Genomic DNA, 27209 nt, shown 5'->3' with positions numbered 1-27209 from the left:
TGGTGGCACATGCCTGTAATCCCAGCTACTTGGGAGGCTGGGGCAGGAAAATCACTTGAACCCGGGAAGCAGAGGTTGCAATGAGCCGAGATTGTGCCATTGCACTCTAGCCTGGATGACAGAGCGAGATTCCATCTCAAAAAAAAAAAAAAAAGTATATATAATAATAATAATAATCTAAGGACCTTATGGGACATTTAAGAAATGAAGGGCCTATAAGGTTCTCTACTTTAAGGTTCTCCTCTTTTTTCCAAAAACTTTTTCAATCCTTAGTAGAAGGAATTTAAATTACTATAATACATTTCTCCTAAATTCTAAAATAAGTTGGTAATCTGCCAGTTCTAGCAGTTATATGTGTATATATGATCTTATATACCAGCTTCATTCTACTTGAACCTCAAACGAGAAAGCCATTTGTTTGTGAGAAAACAGTTATTGAAGTGTTAGGGTACCTGGTGTGGTGGCACACCTGTAGTCCAAGCTACTCAAGAGGGTGAGGTGGCAGGATCACTTGAGCCCAGGAGGTCAAGACTGCAGTGAGCTGTGATTGTGCCACTGCACTCAGCCGACGTGACAGAGCGAGACTTTGTCTCAAAAAAAAAAAAGTTGGAGAAAACAAAGCCGAAGTGGCTCGCGCCTGTATTCCTAGCATTTTGGGAGGCCAAGGCAGGTGGACCCTTGAGCCTAGGTGTTTGAGACCAGCATGGGCAACATGGTGAAACCCTATTTCTACAAAAAATACAAAAATTAGCCGGGTGTGGTGGTGTGCGCCTATAGTCACAGTTATTCAGGAGGCTGAGGTGGGAGGATCACCTGAACCAGGGAGGTCGAGGCTGCAGGGTCAACAGAGTGAGACCCTGTCTCAAAAAAGAAAAAGAAAAAGAAAAAGAAAGGTGGGGCACAGTGGCTCACACCTGTAATCCCAGCACTTTGGGAGGGGAAGGTGGGTGGATCACGAGATCAAGAGATTGAGACCATCCTGCCCAACACGGTGAAACTCCATCTCTCCTAAAAATACAAAAAAAAATGGCCGGGCGCGGTGGCTCTCGCCTGTAATCCCAGCACTCTGGGAGGTCAAGGCAGGTGGATCGTCTGAGGTCAGGAGTTTGAGAACAGCCTGGCCAACGTGGCGAAACCCTGTCTCTACTAAAAATACAAAAATTAGCCAGGTGTGGTGGCGCATGCCTGTAGTCCCAGCTACTCAGGAGGATGAGGAAGGAGAATCGCTTGAACCCAGAAGGTAGAGGTTGCAGTGAGCCAAGATCATGCCATTGCACTCCAGCTTGGGTGACAGAGCGAGACTCCATCTCAAAACAAACAAACAAACAAACAAAAATTAGCTGGGTGTGGTGGCGGGCCCCTGTAGTCCCAGGTACTAAGGAGGCTGAGGCAGGAGAATCACTTGAACCCGGGAGGCGGAGTTTGCAGTCAGCCAAGATCGCGCCACTACACTCCAGCCTGGTGAGAGAGCAAGACTTCGTCTCAAAATGAAAAAAAGGAAAAAAGAGGTTACCAGTAACCATGTATCTTGCCTTTCTAGTAGAAACAGTACTTCAGGATAAACTGATAAACAGCCCTATTTGATGGCTCCATTTTCTGTGAGAATTTCAGCTAACAAATATGGTGGTGTAAACCCTTAAAAAACCCTAAAATGTTGTTAGGGCACTAACCCAGTCCCTGCACTGCGGGGCTCCTTTCTGAGTTGGTGGGTTCTCTGTCTGGATTGAGGAGGCCCCGGGTCCCCATAGACCAGTTTTTCACTCTTCCTAATGATAGTGGATACCAGACTAGAAGTGACCTTTTGCCAGGACCATCATCCAGCCAGCTGGGGAAACCCGAGTGTGGTTTCCTAAGCAGGGAAAAGGGTTGCCGCTTTTCTGTGGGAAAGGGAGCTGGGGCCCCTCCAGAGACTCACAGCACCAGTGCTGTGCTATACAGCAAAATGGGGGAGGATGGGCAGCCTCCCTATTTCTGCACTTCTGCACTAAGAACCCTCCTTGGGCCTGCTCAGATTGCCTGCTCCCTTGTACCCAGCATGGATGAAAATACGCTTTGGTTAATCCTCCGAAACAGCACGTAGGGAGTGGCCATGGGTGCCTGTCTCCCTGCCCCAGTGGAAGGCTTAGAGTACTAAGGTGGAAAGAGCATGAAAGCAGGAGTCCAGACCTGGGTTCAAGTGCCAATGCCAACACTAACCTGCAAGTGATCTCTGGCAAGCCACCTGTCCTCTGCAGATGTCGAATGAAGGGGTGGGATTTGATGGTCTCTCCGATGGCTTAATGTTAGTCCCCAGAATCTTGAAAGAGGAATGGACTCCTAGATCCTGCTCACTGAGATTGGTGTCAGCTGCCTCTGAGGGAGGGTGGGAGGGGGAACAAAGGGAAAGGTGATTTTTAGAGAGGTGAGAGGTGGGTTTTTTGGGTTTTTGTTTTTGTTTTTGCTTTTTTGAGACAGAGTCTCACTCTGTCGCCCAGGCTGGAGTGCAGTGGCTCATTGCAACCTCCACCCCCTGGGTTCAAGAGATTCTCCTGCCTCAGTCTCCCGAGTAGCTGGGATTACAGGCATGTGCCACCATGCCTGGCTAATTTTGTATTTTTAGTAGAGATGGGGTTTCTCCATGTTGGTCAGGCTGAGGTCCAACTCCCGACCTCAGGTGATCCGCCCACCTCGGCCTCCCAAAATGCAGGGATTACAGGCATGAGCCACTGTGCCCGGCCTAATTTTTTTTTTTTTTTTTTTAATAGAGACGGGGTTTCACCGTCTTGGCCAGGCTGGTCTTGAACTCCTGACCTCGTGATCCACCCGCCTGGGCTTCCCAAAGTGCTGGGATTACAGGCATGAGCCACTGCGCCCGCCTAAGAGAGATGGGCTTTTAAAAAGGACTTTACACCAGGCGCGGGGACTCCCAGCACTTTGGGAGGCTAAAGCCAGCAGATCACTTGAGCTCAGGAGTTCGAGACCAGCCTGGGCAAAATAGTGTAGACCCCGTCTCTAAAAAAATAAAAATAGAAAAAAATTAGTTGGGTGTGGTGGCACGCTCCTGCAGTCTCATCTACTCAGGAGGCTGAAGTGGGAGGATTACTTGAGCCCAGGAGGTCGAGGCTGCAGTGAACCGTGATCGGACCTGCACTCCAGCCTGGGTGACAGAGTGAGACCCTGTCTCAAAAAGGGGAGTTGGGAGGTGTGCTTTACTTTCCATGTGATTGCCCATTTTAATTCTACTCTATTAGGACAATTCTAAAAGGAACTTCGAGGAGCTTAGCAGCCCTTTACCACCACCGTGACCCCAAGTACTTCTCTCTTCCTTCCCTCCCACAAACAACCCCTTAAGCTTACCCCTGGATTAGTAACCTGGTTGGGGTTGGTGATGAGGAAATCCGAGAGGCCTCTTAAAAAAGATTGTAAAGGGCAAGGGTCCTTTTGCGCTCAAAAACTAGGCAAAGGCAAATACAAGATTTTGCCTATAATTTCAGAATCTTCTGGTCCACCCGACTCCCAGATCTTGAGGATTTTCGGATGAGCAATTCAAGTGAGAGGGAAACAGAGATCAACACTCTTAGAACCTGATTCCCTTCCTCAGATCACATTCCTCCGCCCGTCCCGCTCCCGCCGCCAGCGCCAGCGGAGGCCCTAGTCTCCGGCTCCAACTATTCCAACCATCCCGGGAAGGGTGGGGCGCTCGGCTCTTGGGTCCCCCTCCGCCGCCCCCCTTCGTCGATCTCCCCTTCTGCCCCGTCCCTCCCCTTCTGGGGTGGGGCCAGCCAATGAGCGATCAGACTACGGAGTTTGGCCGGGGAGCCGGGGAGCTCACCGATCCCCCGCCCGGCAGTTCTGGCCGCTGTCCCGGTGCGCACGGACGTGGCTCGAGTTTCCTCTGCTCTCGGCTCTCGCCCGCTTGCTCTCCCCCCTTCCGCTCCTGCTTCTCTCCTGGTCTCCCGCTCCAGCTCCAGCTCCACCCGGCGGGCCACGCACGGCTCCGGGTAGCCATGGAGGACCCCACGCTCTACATTGTCGAGCGGCCGCTTCCCGGGTACCCCGACGCCGAGGCCCCGGAGCTTTCCTCCGCTGGGGCGCAGGCGGCGGAGGAGCCGTCGGGGGCCGTCTCAGAAGAGCTGATCAAGTCGGACCAGGTGAACGGCGTCCTGGTGCTGAGCCTCCTGGACAAAATCATCGGGGCCGTAGACCAGATCCAGCTAACCCAAGCACAGCTGGAGGAGCGACAGGCGGAGATGGAGGGCGCCGTGCAGAGCATCCAGGGCGAGCTGAGCAAGCTAGGCAAGGCGCACGCCACCACGAGCAATACGGTGAGCAAGCTGCTGGAGAAGGTGCGCAAGGTCAGCGTCAACGTGAAGACCGTGCGCGGCAGCCTGGAGCGCCAGGCGGGGCAGATCAAGAAGCTGGAGGTCAACGAGGCTGAGCTGCTGCGGCGCCGCAACTTTAAAGTCATGATCTACCAGGTGAGCCCACGGAGCGGACGGCGCCCAGAGCTCCCGCGCCCGGCCCGCGTCTCCGGCCTGGGATTTGGGGTGGGGAGACTTGCCCGTGGCGCGGCTCCCCTCCCAGCCTGGTCCGGGCGCCCGGGAGATCCACCCTCCTTCCGGCGAGCGCGACTGGGGTGGGGTGGGGTGGGATGGGGTGGAGGGAGCGGCGAACTCCTGGGGCGCGTAGAGGGGCGCGCTCTGCACCTCGCACCTCCCCACTCAGGTCCTTCCCTCTGGTCCCAGACTTGTAGCAGAACCGAATTAGCGGGTGGACTTGAGGACGCTGCCTCCCGCAGACTGCTCCCTCCCTAATTGGTTCTGTCAAACTTCTTCCTACTTGGGGGAAGTTTCTAGGAAAGTCAGGGGTCCCCGGCGATCGTTGGGGTCCGCTGTAAGCGGACACTGGCTGCGGGGCCCGGGCCTGGGGCCTCCGCGCCTGCGGGCCTGATATAGCGGGTGATTCAGGGCTCAGGCACGCACCAGAGGGAGCTGTGCCAAGCGGGGGACGCGACCGCCAACCTCCTCCCCCGACCCTGCGCCCCCGCGACCCCGCATCGGCCTCGGCGGCCCACCCCTGTCCCTTCGCTGCGCTCTGCTCCTGGCCTCCAGGCATTTTCAGGCCCTTGAGGACACCCTCACCCGCGGCTCGCGGGCACCCTGGGCCTCCTGGGAGCGGGCGGGGCTGGGCGGGGAAGAGTGGGCGTCAGGAGTGCAAGGGGGGCTGGTGGAGTGGGTGGACAGCCTCTGCGGGGTCCGGCGGTCTGGGCGCAGTCTGGGCGCGGTGAATCACCCCGCATGCCTGCGGGGGCGGGGGCCAGGCGCAGCCGCGCAGCGGGCTGGAGGAGGCTGGCGCCCCCACACCCCCGGCTCCGCCTGGAACCACTTGTTGCTTTCTTTGCACCTCTCCCCATTCCTCCCACTTGGATAAAAATGTAACTTTTGGATCATAACCCCCAATAAACCTAGGAGTCTCGGGTTTCTATGCTGCTCCTCTCCACGCCGCCTCCGCAGTGCCATCGTGGATAATATCTTGGGCTGGGCGGGAAGGGCTCCAGCCTGGCTCCTCCCTGCCTCCCAAAGGCCTGCTGATGCTCGTAACCCCAGTGAGGTGGGATCGTGCGGGGCGGGGAGGTTAGTCTATGCTCCGCTCTCCCCTTCCTTTCCCTGCCGAAGGGAATGGAAAGAAAGGGAAGGCTGGATTTCTCACACCCTCCAAGTTATAAGACCCCCTTTCCGGGAGTTGTGGCTCTGCTGACTGCTCTGGGGCCTGGTCGAGCCGGTTCTGAGTGACCATCTGGGGTGAGATGAGGGGGTCCTTGGCTTGGTCTCCCCAGGAGGAGCTAAGATAGATGCAGATCCGGACAAGTATCTGGGAAGAGTAGAGACAGAAAGGTGGGTCAGCCGGTACCTATCTGAGGTGGTGAGACAGAGGCAGAAATGGCACTTGTCCCCCTCCCCACCCTTACACCGATGACTGACTCCTCCCAGGAGGCATATACGTGGCTTTTAAAAAGCTTTACTTCCCGGCGGGGCGCGGTGGCTCAAGCCTGTAATCCCAGCACTTTGGGAGGCCGAGACGGGCGGATCACGAGGTCAGAAGATCGAGACCATCCTGGCTAACACGGTGAAACCCCGTCTCTACTAAAAAATACAAAAAACTAGCAGGGCGAGGTGGCGGGTGCCTGTAGTCCCAGCTACTCGGGAGGCTGAGCCAGGAGAATGGCGTAAACCCAGGAGGCGGAGCTTGCAGTGAGCTGAGATCGCGCCACTGCACTCCAGCCTGGGCAACAGAGCCAGACTCCGTCTCAAAAAAAAAAAAAAAAAAAAAAAAAAAAAAGGCTTTACTTCCCCTACTTAAGCACTATTTGGATAGAAAATGTTTGCCCAGAGCTATTTCCACTTAGTCTAACTGCTTGGAGGAAGCAGGATGAGAGGGGGGGCTTTTGATGTTTTTTAAGAGACCTGCTTAGTACTGGGGACATTGAGAGGAGGGGAACAAGACAGGGGTCTGGGACAGCAAGCCAGCTCTATATTTCCTCCAGAGCCTGGTGTGGCCGAGGGCCACCATGAAGAGCTCGAGGGGTGACCCGTCTCACTAACTGTCCCAGACCATAGAACCTGGGAAAGGTCTTGGCCTCAAGGTAAACTTCCCTATGCCAAAGATGGAGATTCTGAGAGAAGAAGGAAAGGTATGGAGGGAGAAAGACTTCTCTGCAGAGGCCGGTGGCATCCCTTTGTTCCACCCTCTCCAGCAATCTGAAGGGATATGTCTATATTTTAGGGGGTGGGAGGGAATGTGTTCTAATCACAGGTGACTTCAAATGCATCTGCACTAAACCAAGGCCAGTGGGGGACAGAGAATTGAGGTAGTAAGAGTAGCTCAAATGGAGTCCCAAACCCACAGAGGGAATAACTAAGAACTAAAATGGCCCCAACCTGGGGAGGACTTCAGAAGTAAGGAAAAGATTCCAGCAAATGGGGTGAGGCTTGGGAAAGCAGAACTTCCCTGAGCTGCAGAGCAGATGTTCCAGGTGAGGACGATGGAGTGGGGACCCAGCTGCTGTAGGAAAGCAGAGGCTGCTCCTGCTCCTCCCCGAGGTCTGCAGGCCTGAGAAGGGAAGGAGGTAAAAATAGCTCTGTGCCTTGGCAGGCCTATTAGGGAAGATTGGGGGCAGCAGCATTTATGGTAAAGTCCGGCTGAAGGGGGAGGATGCTTGGGTGGCCAGGCAAAGAGACAGAAATTTGGAGAAAGGTTCCTGGGATGGTGTGAATTCTCTGGGGGAGCCATGGGGGAAGGAATGCTGTATTCCCCACTTCAGGGATGGGAGTTGATGATATGGCAGTAGGGGCAGGGCAGAGGAGAACACCAAGGATGGGAAGTCTCCAGTTGTAGGATCCAGACATCTGGCCTTCCATACCCTATTCCTGGGGAGAAAAGGAGGGAATCCCTTGTATGACCCCACCCCATATTCAGGGAACTTCTAGACTTAATGATTTCACAGCTTAAGTTTGCATTTGAACACACACACATACACACACACAAGAAATTCAGCACCTCCCACCCCAAGATACCACAGCCCTCATCTTAAACTCACTTCTGAGTCATCACTGCCCTTCTCTGGCATTTCCTTCCCTGTCTCCCAAACAAAATCTAGCAGTTTGACATCGCATCCTATCAGACGACACTTAGCTAGCAACAGTTAGTGAATGAGAGAAGTGAATTCTTCTAGTTATAGGAGTTAGTGGGCTGAGGGCTGCAGGAGGATCAGGCCAGATTGTGAATATAGAGGCAGGTGCTCCAAAATACCATGCAGAGGCCGGGCGAAGTGGCTCATGCCTGCAATCCCAGCACTTTGGGAGGCCGAGGCAGGTGGATCACTTGAGGTCAGGAGTTGGAGACCAGCCTGGCCAACATGGTGAAACCCCTGTCTACTAAAAATTAGCCGGGCATGGTGGTGAGGACCTGTAATCCTGGTTACTCGGAAGGCTGAGGCAGAAGAATGACTTGAACCCAGGAGGCAGAGGTTGCAGTGAGCCGAGATCGTGTTACTGCACTCCAGGCTGGGCTACACAGTGAGACTCCATCTCAATAATAATAATAATAATAATTAATGAATAAAATAAAATACCATGCAGATGAGTGGAGCTATTATCATTAAAGAGCCAATTCTTCCAGGCAACAATTTGTTTTTTGGGGTTTTTTTGTTTTGTTTTTCAGACAAGGTCTCACTCTGTTCCCCAAGCTGGAGTGCAGTGACACAGTCATATCTTACTGCAGTCTTGAACTCTTGGGCTCAAGTGATCCTCCTGGTTCAGCCTCCCGATTAGCTAGGACTACAGGTGCCCAACACCATGCTCGGCAAATTGTTTTTTTTTTTCATATTTGTAGAGTCCGGGGTCTCACTTAGTTGCCCAGGCTGATCTCAAACTCCTGGGTTCAAACAGTTCTCCTGCCTGGGCCTCCCAAAGTGCTGGGACTACAGGCATGAACTACCACGTGCATCCAGTTTGCTTATTTTTAAATTTAAAAAGGCTTTATTTTTAATTATGGATACATAATAGTTGTACATATTTTTGGAGTACATGTGATATTCTGAGACAAGCATGCAATGTATCATGATCAAATCAGGGTAATTAGAATATCCGTCATATCAAGCATTTATCATTTCCTTGTGTTAGGAACATCCCAATTCCACTCCTTTAATTATTTGGAAATATGCAATAATTTCTGTTAACTATATTACCCTATTATGCTACTGAACATTTGATCTTATTCCTTCTATCTAACTGTATTGTTGTACCCATTAACCATCCCCTCCAGGCAACAATTTGCAGAGTAGAGCTCTTTTAGATCCCAAAAGTGGGGATAAAATGGAAATACAGGGCCGGGCGCGGTGGCTCATGCCTGTAATCCCAGCATTTTGGGAGGCCGAGGCGGGCGAATCACCTGAGGTGGGGAGTTAGAGACCAGCCTTACCAACATGGAGAAACCCCGTCTCTACTAAAAATACAAAATTAGCTGGGCGTGGTGGCACATGCCTGTAATCTTGGGAGGCTGAGGCAGGAGAATTGTTTGAACCTGGGAGGCAGAGGTTGCAGTGAGCTGAGATCGCGCCACTGCACTCCAGCCTGGGCAACAGAGCAAGACTCTGTCTCAAAAAATAGTATAGTATAGTAAATACATAAACCAATAATACAGTGATTTATTATCGATATCAAGTATTATGTACTGTGTATAATTGTATGGGCTAGACTTTTATACAACTGGTAGTGCAGCAGGTTTGTTTACACCAGTAATCACTATAAACACTTGAGAAATTCATTTCACTAACAGATTATGATGGCTACAATGTCAGGCTAGAGTGCAGTGGTACGATCGTGGCTCACTGCAACCCCTCTGCCTCCCAGGTTCAAACAATTGTTCTTCTTCAGCCTTCCAAGCAGCTGGGATTTACAGGTGTGTGCCATCATGCCTAGCTGATATTTTTGCATTTTTAATAGAGACAGGGTTTCACCATGTTGGCCAGGCTGGTCTCGAACTCTTGGCCTCAAGCAATCCACCCGCCTTGGCCTCCCAAAGTGCTGAGATTACAGGCATGAGCCACCGCAACCAGCGTCCATTACAATCTTATGGGACCACGGTTGTGTATGCCGTCCATTGACTGAAACGTCATTATGCGGCTCATGATTATAACTGTGTTCTGGAGCAGTTTTGAGGAGGCAAAGTCAGTGACTTACATATGGACCAGCAGCAACAGACCATCAGACCTGCTCCAAGTGCTTGGGGATAAGGGCCAGGAAGCATTTAAGAGATTAGGTGTCTCGTGGGCATTGAAGGGGAGGGCACCAGGGCTGGAAGGAGAGCCTGATGGCTTCTCCTCCCCAAATCTCAACCCATCCTGTACCTCTTTCCTGGATTCAATGCAAATTAGGGCTACCTTGCTCCAGAAGAACCCCAAACCTTTGTCCAAAAATATTCTCAACCCAGGGCTTTAGTCCCTTTCATCCCTAAAACCCAGCGGCCATGGAGAGTATGCATACTACATCCTTCCTCCCAAACTCAGTTTGGGTTGTTTTTCCTGGTCACTGGGTCCAAAGCAGGGAGGGTATTTTTAGGGGTGTTCCCAAGACCAAAGGAAATCATACTATCCCTGGGATCCTCCCTCCTTTTTTTTTTTTTTTTTTTTTTTTGAGAAAGGGTCTTAGCTCAGTAGCCCAGGCTGGAGTGGTGCTATCGTAGCTCACGGCAGCCTCAAACTCCTAGGCTCAAGCAATCCTCCCATCTCACCATCTCAGCCTCCTGAATAGCTGAATCTACATGCCCAGCTAATTTTTAAATTTTTTCTTTTTTTTTTTTTCAGACAGAGTCTTGCTCTGTCACCCAGGCTAGAGTGCAGTAGCATGATCTCGGCTCACTGCAAGCTCCACCTCCTGGATTCAAGCAATTTTCATGCCTCACCATCCTAAGTAGCTGGGATTACAGGCGTGCACCCCCATACCTGGCTAATTTTTGTATTTTTAGCAGAGACGGGATTTCACCATGTTGGCCAGGCTGGTCTCGAACTCCTGACCTCAGGTGATCCACCTGCCTCAGCCTCCCAAAGTGCTGGAATTACAGGCCTGAGTCACCATGCCCAGCCTAAATTTTTTTTCTAGAGGGTCCCCACTATTGCCCAGGCTGGTCTTGAATTCCTGGGCCCAAGTGATACTCCTGCCTCGGCCACCCAAAGTGCTGGGGTTATAGGCGTGAGCCACCCGGCCTTTTTATTTTTATTTTTCATATTGTAAAGGTCAAAGTCAAAAGCATGAAGAGACAACAAAGAGTGGGCAACTGATAGCAAGAGGGGAGGGGATATTGTTGCTAAGCAACTAACCTCAGAAGTAGGAGTGGCTTGGGCCTTTTTTTTTTTTGGAAATATAACATTGTGAATCATCATTCTGTCATTATAAATTTTTTAAATTTTTCTTTTCTTTGTTTTTTTTTTTTTTTTTTGGTTTTTGTTTTGTTTTGTTTTTCCGAGACAGGGTCTTGCTCTGTTGCCCAGGCTGGAATGCAGTGGCAGCTATCATGGCTCACTGCAGCCCCTGCCTTCCAGGCTCAAGCATTCCTCCTGCCTCAGGCCCCCAAGTAGCTAGGACTACAGATGTGCACCACCATACCCAGCTAATTTTTGTATTTTTTGGTGGAGATGGGGTTTCTCCACGTTGCCCAGGGTCTCCAGTTCCTGGGCTCAAGCAATCCGTCTGCCTCGGCCTCCCAAAGTGCTAGGATTACAGGCGTGAGCCACTGTACCTGGCCTCATTATCCATTTCTTGAGCTAGAGGACACTGTGATCAACTTCATCTCCTTCATTTTGTGGTTTAGGAAGCTGAGGCCCAGAGAGGGGAAGTCACTAGCCTATTGTCACTCAAGTGATTGGGAGTCAAACTGGAGCCAGAACCCAGGTGTACCTTCCGCTACACTGACTGCTCCCCACCCCCTCCTTCCGTTCTGAGCTCTGTGGCAGAAAGCTGGGTGAAGACTAGCCCTGACTAACCTAGGGGTAGCTGTGGCTCCGCCACCTGCTGAGGGAGTTAGTTGCACAGTCCTGGCGCTGGGGCAGCTTTGCGTGTGCATGGGTGTGTGTGTGCGTGTGCGGTGTTGGCTATGAGTGGCCATTAGCTGCTTAGCCTTGTGAGTGCTGAAGTAGACGCAATGTGTAGTCACCTGGCCTGGTGATGGTGGGAGGGGAGGGATGTACGGGAGGGGAGGGGTGTAGGGAAGGAGTGGAGCTCCTGGTTGGCCGTGGTGTGCCCTGGCAGGGACTCCACACCTGCCTAGGAGAGGGACATGTTGGTTCCCTTTCTCTTCAGCCTCTCTGCCACTGCCACCTCCTCCTTGTACCCTGCAGGGCAGGTTGGGACCTGCTGCTTTGTTTTTTTGAGACTACGGGCTTTGTTGAGTACTGCTATCAGGCTTTGTCGAATACTGCTATCGCCTGAGTCTAATAGTGCCCCCCAAGTGTCCCTCTCTCCTGGCTTCTGATTGCTCGAAGCAAGAAGCCTATTGTCTTTGGCAACTAAGCCCCTCAGGAGAGAGAGTTAGGGGCTGCTGCAGAGGTCCCGGGGACATAGGCTCACCTGTCATAAAAATAGCTTGGTTTTGCCGGGCACAGTGATGTGTGCCTGTAGTCCCAGCTACTCAATAGGTTGAGGCAGGAGGATCGCTTGAGACTAGGAACTTGAGGCCAGGTTGGGCAGCATAGAGAGATCCTATCTTAAAAAAAAAAAAAAATAGAGCTTGGTTTTGGATCCTGATTTCCCTGTGCATTTTAGTGTATAATATCTTAAGTGATAGCAAAAGGGAGGAGTGGTGAGAAAGACAGAAGGTCGGGACATGGCCAAAGGGAAATTGCCAGGATGTCCTTCTTCCATGCCTATCCCTCTCCTCATTTGGGGTAGCATCCTGTGTCCACCTTACCCCAGGGAAGAATGAAAACAGATTAAGCTGGGCACACTGGCTCATGCCTGTAATCCCAGCACTTTGGGAGGCTGGGGTGGATGGACCACTTGAGGTCAGGAGTTCAAGACCAGCCTGATCAACATAGCGAAACTCCATCTCTACCAAAAATACAAAAAAAAATTAGCTGGGTGTGGTGGCACACACTTGTAATCCCAGCTACTCGGGAGGCTGAGGCAGGAGAATCACTTGAACCCAGGAGGCGGAGGTTGCGGTGAGCCAAGATCACACCACTGCACTCCACAGTCTGGGTGACAGAGCAAGACTCCGTCTAAAACACAACAACAACAACAAAACTGGGATTGGCAGAGTCTGACTCTGAAGACAGTGAAGTCGTGTGCCTTCATATTTACTCATCTGAGCCTCCCCAGTTATAATCCAACAAATGGCCTCTTAGAAAACTCCTTATCCACCTCTAGCAGCCTCCATAGCCTTCCTATGATTATGGCTGGGGAGGGGTTGAAGGTGGAAGCCCAAGAATGCGACTAGGGAATATTGTAGAGGGAGGAAGGGAGGGGTTCAATTGAAGCTGTTTGTTAATTCATGGGCTTGGGTTTGCCCCACCCCTTTTGGCCCCAGGGCCCTCTTTCTTTTTTTTTTTTTCCCTTTTTGAGACAGAGTCTTGCTCTGTCGCCCAAAATGTGAAGAGCTGGACCTCAGCTCACTGCAACCTCCACCTCCCTGGTTCAAATGATTCTCCTGCCTCAGCCTCCCAAGTAGCTGAGATTACAGGTGTGTGGCACCGGCCCCACTAACAGTGTTTTTTGCAGAGACCTGGGCCATGTTGCTCAGGCTGGTCTTGAACTCCTGGGCTCAAGGGATCCACCCACCTTGGCCTCCAAAGTGCTGGGATTACAGGGATTACAGGCGTGAGCCACCATGCCCAGCTCCCAGGGCCCTCTTGATGCAGCATTTAAAATGAGTTTCTAGGCCAGGCATGGTGGCTCACGCCTGTAATCCCAGCACTTTGGGAACCCAAGGAGGGCAGATCACTTGAGGTCAGGAGTTCAAGACCAGCCTGGCCAACATGGTGAAACCCTGTCTCTGCTAAAAATTCAAAATATTAGCTGGGCATGGTGGCACGCACCTGTAATCCCAGCTACTCGGGAGGCTGAGGCAGGGGAATCACTGAAGCCAGGAGGCAGAGGTTGTAGTGAACCGAGATCAGAGATGACGCCACTGCACTACAGTTTAGCAGCCTGGGTGATAAAGAAAGACTCCATCTCAAAATAAAATAAAATAAAATAGGCCAAGTGCAGTGGTTCCTGCCTGTAATCCCAGCACTTTGGGAGACCGAGACAAGAGGATCACTTGAGGCCAGGAGTTCAAGAAGAGCCTGGCCAACAGAGTGAAACCCGGTCTCTACTAAAAATACAAAATTAGCCGGGCGTGGTAGCATGCACCTGTAATCCCAGCTATTCGGGAGGCTGAGGCAGGAGAATTACTTGAACCTGGGAGTCGGAGGTTGCAGTGAGCCAAGATCGTGCACTGCACTCCAGCCTGGGCAACAGAATGAGACTCTGTCTCAAAAAAATAAAATAAAATAGTTTCTAGCCTGGGCAACGTAGCGAGACCTTGTCTCTACCAAAAAAAGAAAAAAGAAAAAAAAAAGATTAGCTGGGTTTGATGGTATACACCTGTAGTCCTGGATATTTGGCAGGCCGAGGTAAGAGGATTGCTTGAGCCCAGGAGTTGGAGGCTGCGGTGAGCTATGATTGTGCACTGCACTCCAGCCTGGGCAACAGAGCAAGACCCCATTTCTTTAAAAAAAAAAAAAAAAAGTGGTTTATTTCTATCCTAATATATTGTGCTTCCCTCCCTACTCACCAGCCCCTACTCTGCATGCCACCAAGGCCCATTTTTCTCAACTCCTTTCACACCCACCCCAAGCCCCATTTAAACCCCTTTTCCTCATCTTAGCCCAAGAAGAAGCTGAATGCACCCTCTGACCCGGCCACAGCCAAGATCGTGCCTTTTGACCTGCCTGAGACTGAACCCTTTGACCTGAAGCCTGAGACAGTGCCTGAGCTCCCACCCTTTGACCAGATGCCTAGGGCACTGCCGTATTACCCAGAGCCTGGTCCCCGGCCCACCCCAGAGGAGCCGACGACAGCCGGTGGGAGTGTTTAGGGTCTCCGGGGTCCCGTTCTGTGGGCGTGGGGTCTCTCTCCAATCCACTGTCAGCCCACAGCCTGGTGGTGATCGCTGCCAGGAGAGCTGCCATCCCCAGCCACTGCCCACTGTGGACGGGTGCCGGGTACTGTGAGAACACTGGCGTTATGCAGAGTTCAGGCGAATGGGGTGTATACAGTGGGGGGTGGGAGGGGAAGGGAAGGGGCTTCCCCACTTCTTGGTTTCTGTTTTTAATAGTAAATGCTCCCCTACACTTAAGCTGCACCCGAAGGCTGCCCAGCATGAAGGCGTATGACTTCTGGTTCCGCCTTCCCCCTGCTGCCTCCTCCTCAAGGACAACCCAGCTTGGCCCAAAGCCTCTTTGGAGACAGCCGTCCTGAGGCCCAGGCCTGGGGTCTGTTCTGTGCCCTCTCCACCCGCTCCCTGCAGCTGAGGAAAACATTTACACGTATTTTTTCCAGTTTCTTTTAGAAAATGCTTTGCAAAGAGATCGCTTGTGTTTGCCAGATCCTGCCTTGGGTGGGGTGCCCAAAAGCTGCTAACTCACAGAGGCCAGGAGGGGGACATTCTAGCTGGCTCTGGCTCAGGTCCTCTGGCTTTTCCTATAGCTCAGTGTTTCTCAACTTAAAAAAAAATTTTTTTTAGAGATGGGGTCTCACTATGTTGCCCAGGCTGGTTCCGAATTCCTGGGCTCAAGTGATCCTCCCGACTCAGCTTCCCAAAGTGCTGGGATTATAGGTGTGAGCTGCCTCACCCAGTCAGTTTCTGTTGTTGTTGGTTGTTGTTGTTTTCATAATCACCCCCCTGTTAGTTTTGTTTTTTTTTTTTTTTTTTTTTTTTTTTTTTTTTGAGACAGAGTCTCGCTCCGTGGCCCAGGCTGGAGTGCAGTGGCGCCATCTCAGCTCACTGCAAGCTCCGCCTCTGGGGTTCACGGCATTGCCCTGCCTCAGCCTCCCGAGTAGCTGGGACTACAGGCACCCGCCACCAAGCCCGGCTAATTTTTTATATTTTTAGTAGAGACGGGGTTTCACCGTGTTAGCCAGGATGGTCTCGATCTCCTGACCTCGTGATCCGCCCACCTCGGCCTCCCAAAGTGCTAGGACTACAGGCGTGAGCCACTGTGCCTGGCCTTTTTTTTTTTTTTTTTTTTTTTTTGAGACATAGTCCTACTCTGTCACCCAGGTTGGAGTGCAGTGGAATGATCTCGGCTCACTACAACCTCTACCTCCTGGGTTCAAGTGATTCTCCTGCCTCAGCCTCCCAAGTAGCTGGGATTACAGGCATGCACCACCACACCCAGCTAGCTTTTGTCTTTTTTGGTAGAGACAGGGTTTCAAACTCCTGACCTCAGGTGATCTGCCCACATTGGCCTCCCAAAATGCTGGGATTACAGGTGTGAGCCACTGTGCCTGGCCCTTTTAGATTTTTTTTTTCTTTTTTCTTTTTTGAGACAAAGTCTTGCTCTGTCGCCAGGCTGCAGTGCAGTGGCACGATCTCACCTCAATGCAGTCTCTGCCTCCCTGGTTCAGCCTCCCGAGTAGCTGGGATTACAGGCTTGTGCCACCACACTCAGCTAATTTTTGTATTTTTAGTAGAGATGTAGAGATGGGGTTTCACCATGTTGGCCAGGATGATCTTGATCTCCTGACCTCGTGATATGCCCACCTCAGCCTCCCAAAGTGGTGGGTTACAGGCGTAAGCCACCACACTTGGCCCCTTTTAGATATTTTTAACCAAGCTGTTCATCTCCCTCATGAAATGTTAAAACAATAGATACACTGTATATCCCTTTATGTACTGTGGCTCTTGGGAGTGGCACAAACCATTGTGATATCTAAGTCCCCTCCCAATCTCCAAGAATCAATTTTCACCGTTTTGGAGGCAGTTTCACCCCTGCCAAGAATGCATGCTAGAGCAGAAGGGAGGGACACTTCTGCCCTTGGAGTCTCTCATCTCCTTGTCTTAGCAACCTCCAGCAGAGGTCCTGGGTTTTAAAGACGTTCTCTCCCCTTCACCCCTCCCCTCCTCTGCACCCTCTTCTAACATACGCTCTAAGCAGATCCTGGGTCTCTGAATTACCTCTCCGGTCTCCTCCAGCCATTCCCAGGCAGTGGTTGGGGACCTAGAGCTGGTCAGCTGGAAGTCAAGAGAGCCTCCTACCCAGACCCATGTGGCATCTGTCCCTTTTCCCTAACAAATATGAAGTGCCTGGCCAAGGGCCAGATGCATGATAGGTGCTCAATGACATTATAATCTTATAAAAATCTTCCTAAGCCATAGTGCAAGTTTAGACAGCAGGGTTGGCGGGTGGAGTGGAAGAGGCTGGGAGCCTCCCTGTGGCTCCTCTATGTCCATCCAGGATTGAGGAGCTGTGCATGCTTGGCAAAGGGCAGGGGGAGTCGTGCATGCTTTTGTTCAGACCTGGTCATTAAAGGTAACTCTGGAAACCAAGCCTGTTGGGAGTGGTGGTTTTGTTTAATAAAAACGGGAAACAGAACAAGCAGAGCCGTCCCTCCTTGCCATCCCCTGAGATCCTTCCTTTGGCTTAGGAGCTCTGCCAGGGAAGTAGGGGTGGGACAAGGGTGGCTGGCCTGTGTGCCTAGGGTGGAAGGAGATGATTTTGCATTGTGTTTGTGATGGTTTTTACCAGCAGGCAGATGGGTGGGACCAAGACAGCACTCCAAGGCTGTGAGTCATGGGGGAAACCTGGCTTGGAGTGGAGGGGAAAAGCTAATGGTGGAATACCCTTTCCAGACCAGCCTATTGGGCATCATCCCAGGATTCAGCTCAAGTTGTTTCGTCTTCTGTCCCCTGACCTTCTACCAAGAAGGCAGCTCCTGGCCAGGCGCAGTCGCTCATGCCTGTAATCCCAGCACTTTGGGAGGCCAAGGCCAGTGGATCACAAGGTCAGGAGATCGAGACCATCCTGGCCAACATGGTGAAACCCTGTCTCTACTAAAAAAAAAAAAAAAAAAATACAAAAAATTAGCCAAGTGTGGTTGCGGACGACTGTAGTCCCAGCTACTCAGGAGGCTGAGGCAGGAGAATGGCGTGAACCCGGGAGGCGGAGCTTGCAGTGAGCCGAGATCGCGCCACTGCACTCTAGCCTGGGCAACAGAGTGAGACTCTGTCTCAAAAAAAAAAAAAAGAAAGAAAGAAGGCAACTCCTATCGTGTAAGCCATCACTCCAGGAGAAGCCTACAATGAATGGGGTTAGAGCCCCCAGATTCCTTACTGGTCTGGAGAGATTTCTAAATCCAAGAAGAAACCTCCCCTTGGCCAGGCCCAGTGGCTCATGCCAGAAATCTCAGCACTTTGGGAGGCCAAGGCAAGGGGATCACTTGAGCCCAGGAGTTCGAGACCAAACTGGGCAACACAGTGAGACTCTGCCTCTACAAAAACTACAAAAATTAGCTGGGCATGTTGGTGTGCACCTGTAGTTCCAGCTACTTGGGAGGCTGAGGTAGGAGGATCACTAGAGCCTAGCAGGTTGAGGCTGTAGTGAGCTGTAATCATGCCACTGCACTTCAGCCTGGTTGACAGAACAAGACCCCATCTCAAAACAAACAAACAAAAACACAAAAATGACCAGGCGCGGTGGCTCATGCCTGTAATCCCAGCACTTTGGGAGGACAAAGCGGGCAGATCACTTGAGGTCAGGAGTTCGAGGTCAGCCTGGCCAATATGGTGAACCCTGTTTCTACCAAAAAATACAAAAACTAGCCGGGTGTGGTGGCGCATGCCTGTAATCCCAGCTACTCGGGAGGCTGAGGCAGGCAAATCGCTTGAACCCAGGAGGCAGAGGTTGCAGTGAGCTGAGATCACGCCACCGCACTCCAACCTGGGTGACAGAGTGAGACCATGTCTCAAAAAAAAAAAAAAAAAAAAAGGCCGGCATGGTGGCTCACACTTGTAATCCCAGCACTTTGGGAGGCCAAGGAGGGCGGATCACATGAGGTTGAGAGTTCAAGACCAGCCTGACCAATATGGAGAAACCCCATCTCTACTAAAAATACAAAATTAGTCAGGTGTGGTGGCACATGCCTGTAATCTCAGCTATTTGGGAGGCTGAGGCAGGAGAATTGCTTGAACCCAGGAGGCAGAGGTTGCGGTGAGCCAAGATCACGCCATTGCACTCCAGCCTGGGGAACAAGAGCAAAACTCCGTCTCAAAAAAAAAAAAAAAAAAACACTAAAAAAGCAAAAACCTCTTCTCACTAGGACTGCTCTCTTATGTTGTAGTTTGAGACCTTTCATGGAGCACTAGGAAGATGGCACTGGCTGTAAGAAGCCTGCAGCTCTCTCCCCAGTCCCATTCACTTCCAAGTTCAGCTGGCAAAGACCTTTATCTGGGAAGCCAGGGGCCAGGAAAACCAGCCAGCTCAGCCTTTAGGGGTAGGGGTGGAGCAGGCAGCAGGGGTAGGGGAGAAGTGGGGGATGCTGGGGGTGGGGCAGAGAGACAAAGTGGATTTGTTTTCCAGCAGCTGGGGCTGTTTCCTGACTATTCCCTGCCTGTCACCCTTAATCCCTCCCTAGCCTATTCACATTGTCTGAGTTTAGTGAAAGGAGGGGCTCTCCTCCACCCTTTGGTGGAGCGTGGGTGGGTTTTTAGTCTGGGAGGTTATGAAGGAAAGATCAGAGCTGAATATTTTTATATATAATATATATAATATATATATAAATAATCAGCTCTGATCTTTATATATATATATATATATATATATATAAAAATACACACACACACACACACACACACACACACTGGGGCTGCAGGTAAATTCTGGGTGGAGATGGATGAAGAAGGTTTAGATTCTAAAATGATACACACTCCAGTAGCAGGCAGGGTAAGGGTGATTGTAGGAGCCCCAAAGTGAATGACTGGAAATCAGAGGGAATGCAAAGAGAGGTTAGACTCTTCTACACTCAGAACAAGGAAAACACCCTTCAATGCCTCAGTGAATAAGAGGCAGAGGGATAAACAAAATGCCCTAGTGATCTGCACTAAGCCGCCTATGGCAGGGGGAGACTACAAGTCCCAGCATGCCCTGTGCCCAGGTCACCTTGCCTGCTGGGAGGTGTAGTTGGGTAACAGAGCTGGAGGTGGCTTGGTGCCCAGCAGATCTGGTGCCCAAATGAGAGAAGAGGTGGAGCCAGCATTCCCTCTTTGTCCCTGCTAATGCTATTGACAAGAAGGGAAGGAAGTTGGGAGAGGGTGTTCCTAGTTTTCAGTATAAACCAGGAAACTCGGGGGGGATGTTGACAGGAGGGAAGAGGAAAGAGGTTGGGGGCTGGGGAAGGAATTTCTGTAGCAGGTGGTGCAGAGATACCGAGTGGCCTATATAGGGGCGGGAGGGGGTGTGTGTCTATGAGAGGACTCAGTTTATGTTGCCTCATTTTCTCAGGGGACAGAAATTTTCTTACAATTCTGGGAAATGGTCTTCCGAAAACCCTTTAGAAACGCAACTGTCTCTCATTTCTTCATTTGAAGTCCCTAAAGGGAGTCTGGGCCAAAGAGGAGATCCTATTGTTGATCTTGGTCTCCCTTTCCCTTTCGGTGCTCAGCCTCCCCTGTTTTCTGATGGGGGTGGAGGTTGGGGAGGGAGTGATCCAGAGATTCTGAAATGTTGGCCAGAGTCAAGATCTTGGAAAATCTTCCCAGAATGGAAAGCAGTTCTGGTACTAAGTCCTCCAAGAAGACAGAAAATCTAAGAACTGGCTCTGAGCTCCAGGGTCATGGAGAATCTGAGACCACTCATCCTACTCCTAGACCTCTGAGCTCAGGCTTTGTGTGGGGGGCAGGGGGTGGGGAAAGCAAGAATTGAAAAGTAATCTCTCTTCCATCCCAAGGTAGGGAAGTCACAACCAGAAGAAATGTCCAGACTGGGGAGAAAACATGTCCTTGGCTCCCAGCCAGCTTCTTCCTCTTTCCAACATCAGTTTCTAAATGTGAGGGAGGGGGAGAAAGACCACTGGTGGAGCCAAACAGTATGAAGGAGTCAAGGAAGGTGGAGGTAGGGGAGGGTGGACCACAGTTCTCCATCTCTCAGGCTGCTTCTGAAATAGCTTGAGGCTAGGTGCAGTGGCTCATGCCTGTAATCCCAGCACTTTGGGAGGCCAAGGCGGGTGGATTATTTGAGGTCAGGAGTTCGAGACCAGCCTGACCAACATGGTGAAACCCCATCTCTACTAAAAAATACAAAAAAATTAGCCAGGTAGCCGGGCACGGTGGCTCAAGCCTGTAATCCCAGCACTTTGGGAGGCTGAGACGGGCGGATCACAAGGTCAGGAGATCGAGACCATCCTGGCTAACACGGTGAAACCCCGTCTCTACTAAAAAATACAAAAAAAAACTAGCCGGGCGAGGTGGCGGGCGCCTGTGGTCCCAGCTACTCCGGAGGCTGAGGCAGGAGAATGGCGTAAACCCTGGAGGCGGAGCTTGCAGTGAGCTGAGATCCGGCCACTGCACTCCAGCCTGGGCGACAGAGCCACACTCAGTCTCAAAAAAAAAAAAAAAAAAAAAAAAATTAGCCAGGTGTGGTGGCGCATGCCTGCAGTCCCAGCTACTCAGGAAACTGAGGCAGGAGAATTGCTTGAACCTGGGAGGCAAAGGTTGCAGTGAGCCGAGATCGCGCCACTGCACTTCAGCCTGGGCCACAAAGTGAGACTCCATCTCAAAAAAAAAAAAAAAAAATGAAATAGCTTGAGTCTGGAAAATGCACTCCCTTTACTTTACCTGCTCGGGTGGGTAGGTTTAGCTGTGGGCTCAAACCCCTACCGGCTTTCAACCTAAACAGATAATCCCACCACTTGCTTTTCCGCCTGGCTCGGGCAGTGTGCGATTTGCGGCACCAGAGGGCGCTCGCCCATTTCCAAAGTCTCCCGAGGGCCGCAGTGGTTTAACATCATCTGCGGGTGGACGGGGCACAGGACAGGGTTGGACAACTACAGAGATTTTAGCCCAAGTGCAATTATTACGCAGCCCATCTCCGACCCGAAGCTCGGTCCCCTGCTCGCGCGGTCTGTATAGTCACCATTCGTTCAACACACATGTATTTTTTAGAGAATGGCGGCGCGAGGTTGGGCATGGTGGCTCACACCTGTAATCCCAGAACTTTGGGAGGCTGAGGCGGGCGGATCACCTGAGGTCGGGAGTTCGAGACCAGCCTGACCAACATGACGAAACCCCATCTCTACTAAAGATACAGAATTCAGCCGGGCATGGTGGCGGGCGCCTGTAATCCCAGCTACTCGGGAGGCTGAGGCAGGAGAATTGCTTGAACCTGGGAGGCAGAGATTGCGGTGAGCCAAGATCGTGCCACTGCACTCCAGCCTGGGAAACAGAGCGAGACTCCGTCTAAAAAAAAAAAAGAGAGAGAGAGAGAGAGAGAGAATGGCCACAGGGGGTTGGGGTGCCGGAGATGGGGGCTGTGTTGCCCAGGCTGGTCTCGAACTCCTGGATTCAAGCGATCCTCCTGCCTCCGTCTCCCAAAGCGCTAATGTTACATGGGTGAGCCTACACACATGTATTGAGCGCCCGCCAGTTTCCTGCGGACTACGCGTGTCCCGTGCTCCCCTCTCTCCAGGATCGCCACCACCCAGACTCAGGCTCGCTCACGTCTCCCTCCTCCCACCCCTCTCATGTCCCTTCTCCTCTTCCCTTAGGATGAAGTTAAGCTGCCGGCCAAAGTGAGCATCAGCAAATCGCTGAAAGAGTCGGAGGCGCTGCCAGAGAAGGAGGGCGAGGAGCTGGGCGAGGGCGATCGGCCCGAGGAGGAGGCAGCAGCCCTGGAGCTGTCATCGGACGAGGCGGTGGAGGTTGAGGAGGTTATCGAGGAGTCGCGCGCTGAGCGCATCAAGCGCAGTGGCCTGCGGCGCGTGGACGACTTCAAGAAGGCCTTCTCCAAGGAGAAGATGGAGAAGACCAAGGTGCGTACCCGCGAGAACCTGGAGAAGACGCGCCTCAAGACCAAAGAAAACCTGGAGAAGACGCGGCACACCCTGGAGAAGCGCATGAACAAGCTGGGCACGCGCCTGGTGCCCGCCGAGCGGCGCGAGAAGCTGAAGACGTCGCGGGACAAGCTGCGCAAATCCTTCACGCCCGACCACGTGGTGTACGCGCGCTCCAAGACCGCGGTCTACAAGGTGCCGCCCTTCACCTTCCACGTCAAGAAGATCCGCGAGGGCCAGGTGGAGGTGCTCAAGGCCACCGAGATGGTGGAGGTGGGCGCCGACGACGACGACGAGGGCGGCGCGGAGCGCGGGGAGGCCGGCGACCTGCGGCGCGGGAGCAGCCCCGACGCGCACGCGCTGCTGGAGATCACCGAGGAGTCCGACGCCGTGCTGGTGGACAAGAGCGACAGCGACTGAGCCGCCCCCGCCGCCACCCACCCCATTCCTCGCTCCTTCCGAACTTCCTCTGTCGCATTCTCTCTCGGCCCCGAACTGGCTGATATTTTTCTAAATTGAAAACACGGCCCCGCCCCAACACCTCCAGGATCTCCCCTCCCAGTCTTAGAGCTGTTAGGACCCGATGGGGAGGCAGCCCCCGCAGTGGACAGCCCCCGCTTGGACACAGTCCGGGTGGAATGGGAAGGGAATGGGCGATCCCTGTCCTGGTTATCCAAGCCGGGATCTCAGAGGAAATTGCAGTGATTCCACAGTTAGGCCCCTCTGGGGAGGCTGCCTTCCCCTCAGCCTCTCCTCACACCACCCACCCAGCTGCTGTCATTCCGCTCACTGAGCTCTTCATTCTCACCCTGACCCTGGGGGACTCAAAGCCAAAACTGCCCAAAGAGAAAAGATTGAATCCTAAAGGGGATCCTTGCCCCCATGGGAGGCCCCCTACTGGAAGGATGTGAAAGCAGCTTTGGGGTGAAACTGAGGCAGTGGGGAAGAGAGCAGAATGAGACCTCACCCTGGCTGGAGATCCAGCACAGGCTGTATCTGCAGAGGGACCCAGAGGAACGCTGGAGCCAAGAGAAGCCCTGGAAAGGAGGGGTGGGGAACGACATGTGAGGGATGGCACACTGATGTGTTTATGCACCTGTACACAGGAGCACATGGCCATGGCTTTGGAAAGGAGAATGGGAAAATAGGAGAAGGTTGGCCAGGCTCGGTGGCTCATGCGTGTAACCCCAGCACTTTGGGAGGCCCAGGTGGGCAGATCACCTGAGGTCGGGAGTTCGAGACCAGCCTGGCCAACATGGCAAAAACCCATCTCTACTAAAATTACAAAAATTAGCCCGGGATGGTGGCGTATACCTGTAATCCCAGCTACTTTGGAGGCTGAGGTGGGGAGAATTGCTTGAACCTGGGAGGTGGAGGTTTCTGTGAGCCAAGATCGCGCCACCGCACTCCAGCCTGGGTGACAGAGTGAGACTCTATCTCAACAAAACAAAAAAAAAAGGAAACTAGGAGAAGGTGGAAATGGGTGAAGAGGGAAGTCCCCTCACTAGCTGCATGAGAAGTCCATCTTACTGTGGTTCTCCATGGGCAGCAGGACCATTTTTCAGAATCAAGAGGGAGGACAGTGTGAGAAGGCGGTGATCCAAAGAGGACAAAGAGGTCAGCCCCACCCGATCCCTCAAATGGGCTCTCGGAGGCGCCCCCAGGGGCAGCCCATTTCTCAAAGTCCAGAAAATTAGGGTCCCAGAAGGGGGCAGCAGCAGGCTGGGAATTAGGAGGGAGAGCAAGGTGCTGGCCCTGCCACCAAGTTCACTCCTGGTTCACTCCTGCCAGTTTCTTCTCAAGCTCCTTCCCTAGCTGGGCATGGTGGCACGTGCCTGTGGTCCCAGCGACTCGGGAGGCTGAGGAGGGAGGATCGCCAGAGCCCAGGAGTTTGAGGCTGCAGTGAGCTCTAATGGTGCCTCTGCACTTCATCCTAGGCAACAGAGCAAGACGCTGTTTAAAAAAGAAAAAAATCCTTCCCTAGAGCTAGAATCCTAAAGCTGCAGAGCTAGCCAAGGCCTCACTGGTTTCCTTGTCCTTGGGGTGCCTTTCCTGAATCTTTGGGGGTGAAGGGAGTATTGCTCCCAGTCCAGAGGCCTGATTCTGTTCAGACCAGGTTCTCAAGACAGGAGTCCCTTTGTTCCTCCCCATTAAACGGGGTTTGTCAGAAGCAAGAACAGCCCCTCTCCCCAGTCACAGCCTGAAGGGAGGCCCCGAGGGCTTCCTCCTTCCCCCACCTGCTCCTTACCTTCTCTGCCCTGCTTTTTAGAACTGCAGCTCACTGTTTTAAGGGATTGGGGGAGGGAGCCTGGGGACACAAACCTTTTATACAATACAAAGCTTTGCTTTTTTTTTTTTCTTTTTTCCTTTCTTTTCCTTTTTGGTTGTCTTCTCTGAATGGTTGAAGACCCCTCTGCTGAGGGAGGCTGGGGATTGTGGGACAAGGTCCCTTGGTGCTGATGGCCTGAAGGGGCTTGAGCTGTGGGCAGATGCAGTTTTCTGTGGGCTTGGGGAACCTCTCATGTTGCTGTGTCCTGGTGAGCAGCCCGACCAATAAACCTGCTTTTCTAAAAGGATCTGTGTTCAATTGTGTTCTCTGAAGGCAGTTACATAGGGTTACAGAAGGCAGGAGGGAAGGAGGGAGAAAGGGAGGAAGAACTGTTGGTATAAACTTGTCTCACTTGCCTGGGGTGGGGGAAGGCCAGGGAGATAATAATAATTGCCAATTTATTGAGCCCTTACTCTCTGCCAGGAACTGTTCTGAGCACTTTGGTATGCAATTGCTCATTTAATGTCATAACAACCCCACTAGGCAGAGCCTATCATCATTCCCAGTCTAGATATGAGGAAACAGTGACTTGTCTAAGGTGCCATAGCTGGGAAGCAGTGGCACTGGGATTCAAAGGCAACTGGATCCTCAATCTGTTTCATGGTTATAACCCTGTGTCTATACAGGTCTGTAACCCTGTGTCCCCCCCCACCCCCCATCCCCCATCCCCCATCCACTTCCCTGTAGTCAGGACATTAGCCTTCCAGACACACCCGGTTACTGTACTCAGCCTGAGCTTCCCACACACATACCCTTTGGAATCATAGGCCTGGAGGAAGCAGCCTAGGGGAGGGGAAAATCAAAGGCTCTCAGAGGGCTGAATATCGGTAAAGAAAGTGCATGACATATCCCAGTTGTATATACTTTTCTTTTTCTTTTTTTTTTTTTTTTTTTGAGACAGAGTCTTGTTATGTTACCCGGGCTGTAGTGCAGCGGCGTGATCTCCGCTCACTGTAACCTCTGCCTCCTGGGTTCAAGTGATTCTCCTGCCTCAGCCTCCTGATTAGCTAGGATTAGAGGCATGTGCCACTGCGCCCAACTAATTTTTCTATGTTTAGTAGAGATGGGGTTTCATCATGTTGGGCAGGCTGGTCTTGAACGCCTGACCTCAAGGGATCTACCTGCCTTGGCCTCCCAAAGTGCTGGGATTACAGGTGTGAGCCACCATGCCTGGGGCAAATTTCATATGTTGGAAACCCCACATTCATATGTTGATGAGAATTGGAAGTGGGGCCTTTTCAAGGTAATTAGCATTAGATAAGGTCACCAGGGTGGGGCTCCCATGATGAGACCAGTGACTTTATAAGATGAAGAAGAGGACGGGGCAAGGTGGCTCATGCCTGTAATCCCAGCACTTTGGGAGGCCCAGGCAGGTGGATCACCTGAGGTCAGGAGTTCAAGACCAGCTCGGCCAACATGGTGAAACGCCATCTGTACTAAAAATAAAAATATTAGCCAGGCATGGTGGCAGGTTCCTGTAATCCCAACTACTCAGGAGGCTGAGGTGAGAGAATAGCTTGAACCCAGGATGGGGAGATTGTGGTGAGCCGAGATCACGCCATTGCACTCCAGCCTGGGTGACAAAGTGAGACTCTGTCTCAAAATGATGATAATAATAATAATCAGATTCTTCCCATGTGGTGGCAAAAGTGACCATAAATAGCAGCAGGCTTATGGACTAACAGGTGAGTAACCCCAGTAAAGAGAGGTTCTTTCCAGATTTGTCCAGCCAGAATCTCAGCTGTCATACCCTGACAGGTCACATGTCCAAATCACTGTGGCTCTGACCAAACACAGGTCATGTGATCACTTATAGAACCCACATGAAATGTGGAATTAAGAGGGGTATTCATCAGGGCTCTTCAGAGAGACAACCAATAGGATGGATGGACAGGTAGATACAGAAGAGGGAATTGAATGAGGGAATTGGCTCATTTGATTATGTAGGCTAAGAAGTCCCATGGCGAGCCATCTGCAAGCTGGAGACCCTGGGATGCCTGAGCTTGGCTCAGTCTAAGTCTGAAAGCCTCAGACTCAGGGAAGCTGACGGTGTAACTCTTAGCCTGGGGCCAAAGGCCTGAGAACCCATGAGGCCACTGGTGTAAGTGCTAGAGTCCAAAGGCCAGAGAGGCTGGAGTTCTAATGTCCATGGCAGGAGAAGAGGAGAGTATCTCAGCTCCAGGAGAGAGACCAGCTCAGCTATTTCTCTGTGTTTTGTTCTATGGTGGGTTAGGGGGAGCTGATTGGGTGGTGCCTGCCCACACTGAGGACAGATCTTCCACACTTCCTTCCTTCACACTCGCATGGTAATCTCTTCTGGA

General features: G+C 52.0%; 1 protein-coding gene and 1 long non-coding RNA gene across 3 annotated transcripts in view; one reads left to right on the top strand and one right to left on the bottom strand.

Moving 5' to 3' along the window:
* The window catches only part of LOC135967710 (uncharacterized), a 39582-nt gene extending 34300 nt beyond the window's left edge, over positions 1-5282 (bottom strand). The window contains exons 1-2 of the long non-coding RNA XR_010581885.2: positions 3812-5282; positions 2197-2352 (exon numbers count right to left, since the gene is read on the bottom strand). This is a non-coding gene — a long non-coding RNA (uncharacterized lncRNA). The remainder of the gene's footprint in view (positions 1-2196; positions 2353-3811) is intronic.
* CAVIN1 (caveolae associated protein 1) lies at positions 3828-25132 on the top strand. 2 transcript variants are annotated; one of them, XM_005584244.5, is made up of 2 exons: positions 3828-4457; positions 22275-25132. In XM_005584244.5, the coding sequence occupies exons 1-2, from the start codon at positions 3987-3989 to the stop codon at positions 22977-22979; spliced, it is 1176 nt and encodes a 391-aa protein (XP_005584301.4). In that variant the 5' UTR covers positions 3828-3986; the 3' UTR covers positions 22980-25132. The 2 variants fall into 2 exon arrangements, with proteins under 2 accessions (XP_005584301.4, XP_073875767.1); XM_074019666.1 differs by lacking the exon at positions 22275-25132 and adding an exon at positions 14401-17064.
* The last annotated feature ends 2077 nt before the right edge of the window (positions 25133-27209 follow it).

The sequence above is a fragment of the Macaca fascicularis genome, chromosome 16 (genome assembly GCF_037993035.2).
Source record: "Macaca fascicularis isolate 582-1 chromosome 16, T2T-MFA8v1.1".
Taxonomy (NCBI): domain Eukaryota; kingdom Metazoa; phylum Chordata; class Mammalia; order Primates; family Cercopithecidae; genus Macaca; species Macaca fascicularis.
The sequence above is the reverse complement of the archived record's forward strand: the minus strand, read 5'-3'. Positions and strand labels throughout refer to the sequence as shown.